The sequence below is a fragment of the Lactuca sativa genome, chromosome 3 (assembly GCF_002870075.4).
Source record: "Lactuca sativa cultivar Salinas chromosome 3, Lsat_Salinas_v11, whole genome shotgun sequence".
NCBI lineage: Eukaryota > Viridiplantae > Streptophyta > Magnoliopsida > Asterales > Asteraceae > Lactuca > Lactuca sativa.
The window spans coordinates 131,742,343-131,753,546 of NC_056625.2; the positions used below are offsets into that span (position 1 = coordinate 131,742,343).

Genomic DNA, 11,204 nt, shown 5'->3' on the forward strand with positions numbered 1-11,204 from the left:
GGACATGGGAGACAGAGGCTGAAATGCGGGAGAATTACCCGGAGTTATTCGTTGCAACAGACTTCGAGGGCGAAGTCTAGTTCAAGTGGGGGAGAATTGTAACACCCCGTTTCTCAAGTATTAATTTAATGTGTGAGTTTATTGATTTCAAGGGCTACTCGACGAGTTGATTGCCCTACTCGTCGAGTAGCAGCGGGTTGGTCCACGTATTTTAATGACCTACTCGCCGAGTCCAATAAGGGACTCGACGAGTAGCAGCTGGCAGATGAAACCCTAAATCTCGAGGTTTTTCACCCTATTTAAAGGATCACTGGCCTCCCCCAGCCTCCCCTTTACTGCTTCTTGTCCTTCTCAAACCCTAATCGAGTGTGTGTGTTCCATTGGTGTATTTTTGAGCTTGGAAGAGGATTTTGTGGAGAAAGGAGCTCGGAGAGCAAGTATTAAGAAGCAAGGAGCTTGTGCGATCTGAAATCTACCTCATTGGGCACCTTCTGGAAGGTATAAATTGTTACCATGATCTTATTTCATTCTAGATCCCCTCTTTGGACAAATCCTAGGGTTTTCATGGTATGATTGAAAGCTTTTCTTGTGTGCAAGCTAAGATTTGAAGTTATAACTTCAGAATTGAGCTCCCTTGGGCTTCTTAGTCCATAAAGTTTCCAGCTTATGCCAGGATGAGACTCTCCCAAGGTGTAAAGCTCCATTGGAAGCCTAGATCGGTCATTTAGCGACTTTAGAGCGTTGCATGTGCGTAAAGTTTGCAACTTTACGTGACAAACGTGCCTTACAAGCTTGGATCTGTAATCTGGAACCTTGCCATGGCTTAAAAAGCATCTGCATGGTTAATGGTCTGCAAGGACTCAGCGAGTTGGATGAACCACTCGGCGACCCCGTTGAAGATGGTCATGAATTCGACGAGTTGATGAGCAACTCGGCGAGTCTGTTGAAGATTGCCTTGAACTCGACGAGTCGTTCGAAGACTCGGTGAGTCGGCTAGGGTTTCTCCCAATTCCTGGACACGTATGAACTTAGCGAGTTAAAGGGGAACTCGACAAGCTAATCAAGGATTTCACGACTTCTTGAGTTTAGGAAGGACCCGGCGAGTCTATGATCTGCACTTGACGAGTCAAGTCAACATGGACTGTTGACTTTGATTGTGGACTTTGACTTGGACCAAGGGTTGACCAGTTGACTTCTAAGGGTATTCTGGTAATTCGGAGATTTATGAAAAAGGGGTTTTATGGTAGCTATAGGTTGTGGAGTTCGTGTTGCTGATCCAGGAGTTGAGCTTTCTAGTTGCAGACGTCAGTTACAAGGTGAGTTATCCTCACTATACCAATAAGGTCTAAGGCACCAAGGCCCGCCCTTATGGATTTGTATCTTGATTATTATGTAATATGTGCATTGTTTCGCATCCTGTTAGTTAGGATGGTGTTATGTTTATGCTTAGTGATCGGGTTCGGTCGATATTCTGGTTATAAGATTTTGCTATGATATGACCTGGGTAGGTCGGTGTCCTGGTTTAGGACGTTGTTATGCTATTGATATGTTAGATCGGTTTGTTTGTTATTATGATAGCCTATGAATGTATGCGCACATGTTGTTTGACTTGGGTGTTGGGTTGAGGCGATACTGCTTTGTGCTGAAGGCCAACATACCTAGGGCGGTCTGGAGAGATTACAAAACCCAAGAGGGTATGCTAGTCAGACCGAAGGCCCGGCGAGCGGTCCGGATAAGCTGGAGGCCCCGCGAGGCGTTCCAGACGTACAGAAGGCTCGGAGAGCGGTCCAGATAGACTAAAGGCATGCGAGGCGGACCGGTCAGGATGAAGGCTCATTATGCTTGCTGTTTGTATATATATTTATATGGCATGGTTATGTGGTTGGTATTTTAGGGGATAGCTCACTAAGCTTTCGGGCTTACAGTTTCATTTGTTGTTTCAGATACCTCTGGTGATCGTGGGAAGGCGAAGGCATGATCGTACCACTCCTCTCGCTGTTATGACTTTTATGATTTGATACTGGGATACTCTGATAACTGTATTTTGAAAACAAACTATGTAATGACTTAATGGGTTAAAATGTTTTTAGAAAAAGTTTAAATTGGCTTGAATTTTTGGGTGTTACAATAATAAGCCCCTAGTTCCCTTAATTATAAGTCAAAAGTCAAAGTCAGCGGTCCGAGTTGACCCAACTCGCCGAGTTGTCCTTCAACTCATCGAGTTCCCCAATTAAATGCACAGATCGTGAAAATTTGCATCAACTCGTCGAGTTCTCCTACTAAACTCACCGAGTTGTCCAGGAATCAAACAATTTAATGCGTTAAGCCGTTTCCATTGAATCTAGAAGCTTCCATTCTTATATAAAGATGAGGAGCGCCAAATTGATTCTCTTATATAAAATGTGAGAATGATGAATGTTTTATCTCAAAGACGATTGAGGATACTCTTGTAATGCTGAAAAAATTTAAGCCCAAATGATATCTTAAAGATGAATTGATACCACCACATCTTGGTTTGAAATCAAATGACATAACCACTAATCCAACATGTTTTTAATACTTAAATATAATATGAATTAAATATAATATTTGTTTCACAGGTACACACGATAATATCAATTAATGTATTCATAAAAATGATACTATCATCACTAGTACTCTTCATATTTAAATGTTAAAAATATAATAAACATTATTTGTTTTTGTAAATATCACTATATGTATGCTTAAAAATATACAATCATCCTCTAATAAGATAAAAAAATTATATTTATAGAAATTTTAATTGTCATGAGTTCTTCCTTCTTACAAATATCAATATATATATATATATATATATATATATATATATATATATATATATATATATATATGGTGCGGTTTGGTTTTTGCGGTTTTTGCAAGACTAGAAACCACACCATACCGAACATTTTTGGTTTTTGCAAAACTAAAAACCGCACCGTCGGTTTTCATTTCGGCTTCGGTTTTTCGGTTTCGATTTATGCGGTTTTTTTCGGGTTTTTCGGTTTGCGGTTCGGTTTTTGCTCACCCCTAGTCAACGCAGTGTATTTATCGACTAATCTCGTGCAACACCAACGAACCAAGCACATTGAGATAGATATACACTTTGTTCAGGATAAAGTCGCTACTTGGCAAGTCCGCATCCTTCATGTCCCTTCCGGCCTTTAGTACGCGGGCTTATTTACTAAGGGATTTCCATCATCGCTTTTCACGGAGTTCAGATCCAATTTGAGAGTCTGATCTCGATCTCCCGCTCATACTGTGAGGGCATATTAGTGTATGTTATATATGTATATTGTATGTTGTATAGGTAGTCCATTTAGTTTAGAGCTGTGCTGTCAGACCGATTGATTAATTAGTTCCCGTGATCGTAGATCCACTTTAGCTAATGCGAACTGTCAGGGCTTACTTTAGCATTCGAAAGAAATGCATGCGCTTAGCTTTACAATTGATGGGCTTCCCCTCGAATGATGAATCCCGTAATTCCCATTTGTATTTTCAGCCCATTTGTATTGTAACAATGTGTACGTATATGTTGTGTGGAATGAAAGGAATATGTTTATGGAAAAAACATTCTAACCCTTTTAATCAGTTGTCGGGAAATGTGATAATTCCGATTGAACTCCGGTTAAACAATTTCAATCATTATTTGTGATGATGTAGGAGGACCAGAACGTGTTTATGTAATTTGATATTAATGTACTTATGTACCATCCATTTGGGAAATAATATAGTGTTGTATTTTAATTATGGTTGTTAATATTATATAAAAAAACTGTTATTATATATTTTAATAAGTTTTCATTTTTTAAATATACGGTAGAACCATTTTTACTTGGTCCAAAGTTAAAAAATTTCCAGCTTTACGTACAGATCTGCTTTTGCATGAAATAACAATCATTCTTTCCTGTTTTTCATGCAATTTCGGGGACATAACTTGGAAAAAGTTTGAAAATGTTGCTGCCTGAAAGGACATAAATGTTGTATAATACTCAAATAACAAAACAAGATATTTATTCGTAGTTTTTTTTGTAAATAATGCGAGGAAATAAACAACTTATACATTTGTAACAAAATCAATGATATCACGATGTATATTAAATGATATATTTGTGAATACCATAAATCTTCACCCTTAAATTTTTTAATCGTCTAATGAAACAATGTTGACACTGGCACTTTGTTTTGTTATTTCATCAAAATCTATTAAATTTGTAGTAAAAGAAAGTTCGATACATCTTATGTAAATAATACTATAACAGTAAATTATATATAAATAGTATTCCGATAAGAACGAACATGAACAGAATTATAGATGTAGGTGTCAAATGAGATGATGGTCAAAGGTTGAAAGTTGAGACCCACACGAGGAATGTTGATTGAAGCAAGTTTACTTTAAGCGAATGATTATATGAATATGTAATGATGTTGTTACGAAAAAAGCCCACGTTAACTCCTTTAATGTTCAAAATCATCATTAGTTTCCACCAAATTTAGGCCAAAATTTTTACATCAAAATCGTAAAGCAAAACCACCACCTAAAGTCCACTTTTTCACACCCACTCCATCTACATTTCTCCCTTTTCTTCACCAATAAATATAGAAATTGTGCTTGTATGAACATATCGCAAAACAAAAACTATTGCTACTGTCGGTATATAAAAAAGGGAAAAAAAAACAAATATATTTGTAAATATGATAAAGAAAGAAAAGTTAGTTGCTAAAGAGTATGACTAATGATTTTGTAATGGGGTGTAATTCTTTTTCTTCATATTGATTGGACTAAAAGAATTCTAAAAAAAAAAGTAAACGGAAGTAATGATGAAATTAAGCTTTTCATTAATATAAAATGATAGATATTGCATGGTGACATGCAATTCAAATATTACAAAACATTAATAGGTCAAAAGAAACAAACACAATCTTTTGCATTATTGGAAAGACTGAGCTGGGTTCAATTCTTGTACTTCATATTGGACCATTAGCAAAAAGAAAGCCAAATCTAATCATAAAACTTCAACTTATGGTAATGGAATCATTCTGTCATGACTCATGAAATAACATCTTTCATCATTTTCCTTCAATTCAAGTTTATATATAAAACACAACAACATTTCATGCATTTATTCAGACAATAAAAAAAAAAAAAAGAGAACCCGCGATCTTTGTTACTTAACATGAATTTGCAAGATTCATTTAATTTAATTAGAACTGAATTTACCCCTTCCCAATTCAAATTAATCCATACATATTAAAAAAAATAAAAACCAAGAAAAAAAAAAAAAAGAAAGACCCCACTACATCTTTTCCTTTTTTCTAGGGTTTCCATTCTCATGCATCTGTCCATGCAGCAAAAACAGGAATATGTGGCCTCATCTGAGTCGCTGCTGTCGGAATCCATGCATCGACTCCACCACCCGATGAACCACCAAGAAAGTTGGAAGCCGAAGGTGGCGTTTCAAGAACCATCGGAAGATTACTATTATTAATATTATTATTATTAATATTATTATTATTGTTTCTTTCAGGGCTATCTTCTCTTGAGCTACTCAAACTTGTCACCAATGAAGAAGCATTCGACAAATGCGTTCCAAGTTTAGAGGAGGATTCATCTCCCTCGATTCCAACTCCATTACTACTTCCATTTTGATCATAAAGTGTCATTTTCCAATCCAACATGTTCCTGTTTATGGTGGGCTCACTTGACATGGTTTTAGGTTCGCCATTAATGTGTGGTTGTTCACACAAGAGCTCGTTTGTGGGGTCTACTTTGGTTCGCCTAGCTAACTCTCCTGCTAAAAGGGTATTACTCGCAATAATCTTTTCAACGTTATACCTTGAAATATCAAAATTCGTAACTGCATTCACCCCACGAAATTTTATAGCAGCTACATCGTAAGCCTCTGCTGCCTCCTCTTGGGTGCCTGTTATAAAAGAAAAGATCGTTTTTTTAAAGATGTACCTAAATGTAATTACTAATTAGTAAATTAGTAATTATACCAGTGTAGAAGATAAAAGAAAAGATGGTTTTTTAAAGATGTATGTAAATGTAGTTAATAATTAGTAATTACACTAGTGTAGAAGATAAAAGAAAAGATTGTTTTTTTTTAAGATGTACGTAAATGTAATTAGTAATTACACTAGTGTCAAAGATTAAAGAAAAGATCGCTTTTTAAGATGTACGTAAATGTAATTAGTAATTACACTAGTGTAGAAGATAAAAGAAAAGATCGTTTTTTTAAAGATGTACGTATATGTAATTAGTAATTACACTAGTGTAGAAGATAAAAGAAAAGATCGTTTTTTTAAAGATGTACGTAAATGTAATTAGTAATTATACTAGTGTAGAAGATAAAAGAAAAGATCGTTTTAATTACTAATTACACTAGTGTAAAAGATAAAAGAAAATATCGTTTTTTTTCAAGATGTATGTAAATGTAATTAGTAATTAGTAATTACACCAGTGTAGAAGATAAAAGAAAAGATCGTTTTTTTAAAATGCACGTAAATGTAATTAGTAAGTAATTACACTAGTGTTGAAGATAAGTGCAAATTAAAGTTATATATGGAATGAAAAAATGAAAAGGGAAAAGAATAATATAGAAGTAAGTTTGGTCCCACACAACATGGCTTTTGTGACTTGTACCAAAAACTGAAAATACAGGAAAGACATAAATGACATAAAAACATGCATTGGCTATTGGATGGAAGAGAGTGATCAGAAGATGCTCTTGATAAAATCAGCCTTCTTTGTTGACAAAAACAGCTTTGATCATCTTCTTAAAAGTCAAGATTTTCAGAGATTTTAGGGTCTGGCATTAGGGTGTACATGTTTTAAAAGCATTCATATATATCAGTGTCTTGCTTATTCTTTAATGAAAAGACAGCTTCAATTATATAAAAAAAAAAAAGTTAACTTAATTTTAAGTTATTGGTTATTAACGTTTAAAAAAAATCAAAAATTTATATTCATAAGAATTTAAATTTTTCCTTACTGAATGTGCCAAGGTAAAGATCTTTGTTCCCTGCCACACGCCCGATCCTAGCTTGCCATCGACCATGTTGATGGTGTCTGAAATTTATTTTCAAAAAAAAAACATTTTAAATATATTGTATTTTTTTAAAAGATATATATAGCAATTATGATGTATAAGTTTAACATTTCTGGACCTTGTCACTCCTCTATAGACTGAGGCTCCCCTAGAGAAACCACTGCTTCTCCTGAAAACATTAAAACCAAAATTAAATTATTGGTTTTTTAAACACATTAAATAATTTCGGCTAGTAATATAATAATTAAAACATTATAGAAAATTCGAGTTCGAAGATCTAGTTGCCTTCTTAAGTGAGCTACATATTCCTGTCTCGACATGTTCTTCATTTCCACAACTTCGTGTTCATAGTTTTCCAACTGAGAAATTAATTAAAAACATAATAATTAATAACATGCTAGATTTTTAAATTTAAATAATATATATGTGATCATTAAATTATTTAGTTAACATTTTTAAGGAACAGTGAAAATATACCGGAAAATTTATGTGAGTTGCAGGACCCCAATATTTAAGTGCTGCTAAATCATAAGCTCTAGCAGCTTTCTCTTCCATATCATAACCACCTATAAATAAATCATTAATATAAACATTAACATAGCTATCGAACTCATTTAATTTTCTATCTTTTTGTAGAAACCATAAACAAATTATACGAAAACAAGAAACCGAGGCTTACCCAGATAAACTGATTGCACACGTTTCAATCCAGCAAACAAGAAACATAAAAATTCGTAAGAATGTGTAGTAGTAATTATTAGTCAAACATAAAACCATATGACAAAGTATAAAAGTCAACATCGTTTAATTATGGTGTTTTCATTTCTAACCTTGTCTTCCCTTCCTACTTTGGCCCTCTTTCTTGCAACTATTGTCCCACAAATGTGCTTCATATCTTCCAGTCCATCTATGCCTGATAAAGATTCAGATTCAGAGTCATTTATATTATGAAAAGTATAGAAAGATAAAGTAGTTGAAGAAATAGCGAGAACTAAGTTTTAATGAACCTTGTAACACCTCGATACTGCGAGGTTCTTTGACCGAATGTATCCAACGACTTTCGATGAACAATCTGCTTCTGTTGATCGACTTTCTCAGAACCTCGTTTCTTCGTATCCAAAACGACACAATCAGTGACATTAGCAGGAGGTATGATTTGTTGCTGTGAATGCGATCCAGTAACACATGGGGTTGACTGCGAACAATTTCCGAAGCTCATTGACAAACTAAGCGACTGTAAATCTCCATAACCACCGGCACCACCACCACCACCATGATCGCCGGAATGATAGTTTCTTGAAATCCAGTTTTTCATACCAGTGATGTCGTCATCTTCTCCGATGCTCGGTAGATGAAGGTTACAAGTATCTGAAACGATATTCTGGTCGTCTTTGACTTCCTCTTGTTGTACTGTTTGGTACAAAGCTCTGAAACCGGAGTAATCTGGGTAGTGTTGGGTTTGAATCTGGTGTTGGTGATGTCTATGGTTGTGTTGTAGAGTCTCATGATGATGAGGATTTTGGTTGTAGTACATTGTACTACTATCTAAACCAAGAGCCATTGTAGCTCCTCCTCTGTCGAAGTCAGGGGTCCCCATTGTTACACCACCGAAAAAATTCTCAAGTTTTGGTGGAGTCGAACTAACCATTCCTAAAAGACAATACATTGTTTGAAATCTTTTTAATCATAAAAGGAAAGATAATGAGCGATAACACAAACAAAAAACTAAAAAACAAAAAACGAAAAACGAACCTTGTGATTGTGATCTGGTGATGGCTTCCATTAAGCAAAGGGAACCATCGGACTTGAGGGGCATAATAGGGAAACCAGAGTAAAGCCCACTTCCATTTTCACCTTCGACTCCATGACAATAAATGTTCGGGTAGTTGAAATGCGAAGGGAGGTTGAAATAAGATGTGGGGTTTGAAGAAGAAGAAGAAGAAGGGTGATGCGAAGCTTCGGAAGGTGGTGCACCTTCCATTGTTGATGTTGTAGTGGTTGTGTTCATATGAGGTGAAAGAGAGAAACCCAACCAGTTGTTATTGTTTTTGTTGTCGTCATTGTGTTCGTTGTTGTTGTTGTTGTTGATCATGGACTTCATTTTTTTTTCTAAGTATCGAACTCACTTTCACACTTGGAATAAAGAAAAAGGGATCGCTAAAGCTTACTGAATCATTGGGGAGATTGAAAACTAATCATACTTTGCGTTCCCTCCATTTTTGAAAACTAATAACAAGAAGGTGGAATGAAGTAAGAAAGGTGTAGAGTGTTTTCTTTTCTTTTCTTTTTTGTTTTTATAATTTCCTAGTTGTGGTTTCTATAGAAACAGAATCTATATAGATATATACACACAAGGAGTATATATTTATAATAAATCAAATCAAAAGGTAGCAACTAGCAAAAGCACAAACTGATCACTAGATAAATTTGTTAAATAAAAATTTATCCGAGATGTTCTTTATCTGCCCTTCACTCTGAAAAGATTTCTAAAGGAGAACAAAGCAACTTCCTTTAAACTTATACAAAAAGAATGAGTTTACAGCAAACAATGCTGGCATCCTTCCTGCATATCATTGGGATCCGTGCTTGAGAAAGACCACCTCTTTTGCTTTTCCTCTCTCTCTCTCTCTCTATTCTTTTTTTTTCTTTTACTTTATGTGTGATACATGGATATATAGATGTGATATGTAATGTGTATAATGTGCATTTATATGCAATTTATGGTATATTCTTTAACCTCTTTATATCTCTCAACCCTAGCCTTGTTAACATAATCCGTATGTACTAAAAGGATCATAAAAAAGGTCAAGATCTTATTCTGTGGTCACACAAATTTGATTACGGATTCCACTTATCTAAAAAAATAAAATTAAAGCAGTCCATTAACAAAAAAAGAATTAAGAATTAATATACTTTGTCTAATAGTCACATAATTAAGTATATACAAATATATTAAACCACATGTTATTTATACTTCTTGTTATATACAAGAATATAGCATCGTTCAAGATTTGACTTGGATATTCAAAAGATGAAACTTGCACTCCTACCCATTTCTTTTTCACTAAACAAGTTATAGATTTTGATCCCTTAAATCACTCCTTTTATCCAATCTTTAATTGGTTAATTATATTTCAATATCGGAAGAACAAGATGTCAAGTGATCAAGTTGAATCCTTCCAAAAGATTCAAAGACAAGAAAAGTAAAAGATATCCAAAGACATGACAATCAAAGTTATGAAAGAAGGTCTGTTGATGCTCAGTGAACTGCAAGAGAGAGAGAGAAAGAAGCTAAGATAGATTTTCTTTTCACAAGAAGCAAAAAGACAAAAAAAAAAAAAAAAAAAAAAAAGCCCAGTTGTAAGCTTCTCATAGGGTGACAACAGTAACCCTTAAATACGTAAATAAGTTTGATATTTATCGGTTTTGGAGGTTCTACAATTGTCAATGTCTACATGGGTCTAGACACATACACTAGTGGAGTAATACTCCTCTCTGATGCTGACTACTTATGCATTTCGCTAGGCTTCTTTTGCTATAGCTAAGCTATGGATATATAGTATGTGCCAATAGGGTGGGTTCATATTCATATCATAGCTAGCTTGTCTGATGAGAAGTGCCTTGACAATGAGCTAAACGACGCCGTTTCAGTGATGGCAGAAAACAACATACTGAACAGGGTAAAGTAATTGCTCCATCCTTTTGGACTCTGGTTAAACAACGATATATATAAGTTTTGACTGACAAATCAACACAGTAGTGTAGCCCATGACCCTAGTACTACATCTCATATCTCATATATCGTTTAATGAATATATTATTATATCAAGAAAGGATTTTTATCATTCTTTTTTCATGTGGGTATATATCTATATGTTTGTTTTTATTATATAATAAGATTTATACTAGCTAGCAAAAATGGGAAAAATAAACAAGATTAGGGTTGCATGAAATTCTTGCATGACAAAGTCATATATTTATATATTCATGGAGACAGATTTTCCAGTAGGAATAATTAGGTGTTTTTGGAAAAGGTAAGAGAGAGTGTGTGTGTGTGTGTGGTGATGGGAAAAAAGAAAAAGGAAATTTTGTACTGTGAAGGGTGGTGGGGGAAGGGGTAAGAGAAAGAAA

At 34.7% G+C, this 11,204-nt stretch overlaps 1 protein-coding gene across 1 annotated transcript; it reads right to left on the reverse strand.

The window, feature by feature from the left end:
• Positions 1-5,163: 5,163 nt before the first annotated feature.
• On the reverse strand, positions 5,164-9,704 carry LOC111903119 (AP2-like ethylene-responsive transcription factor ANT). The gene is made up of 9 exons (XM_023898907.3): positions 8,826-9,704; positions 8,081-8,723; positions 7,904-7,986; positions 7,753-7,761; positions 7,551-7,639; positions 7,359-7,432; positions 7,192-7,242; positions 7,017-7,093; positions 5,164-5,945 (listed from the first exon to the last, which is right to left on the reverse strand). Exons 1-9 carry the CDS (start codon positions 9,172-9,174, stop codon positions 5,353-5,355), a joined length of 1,968 nt encoding a protein of 655 aa, XP_023754675.1. The 5' UTR covers positions 9,175-9,704; the 3' UTR covers positions 5,164-5,352.
• Positions 9,705-11,204: the final 1,500 nt, after the last annotated feature.

Bases quoted from the DNA above. Each gene is read 5' to 3' on its own strand.
- LOC111903119 (XM_023898907.3), bottom strand. From the start codon at position 9,174: ATGAAGTCCATGATCAACAACAACAACAACAACGAACACAATGACGAC. The intron at 8,724-8,825 runs GTTCGTTTTTCG...ATTGTCTTTTAG, and splicing joins CACCAGATCACAATCACAAG to GAATGGTTAGTTCGACTCCA. The intron at 7,094-7,191 runs GTCCAGAAATGT...AATAAATTTCAG, and splicing joins GTCTATAGAGGAGTGACAAG to ACACCATCAACATGGTCGAT.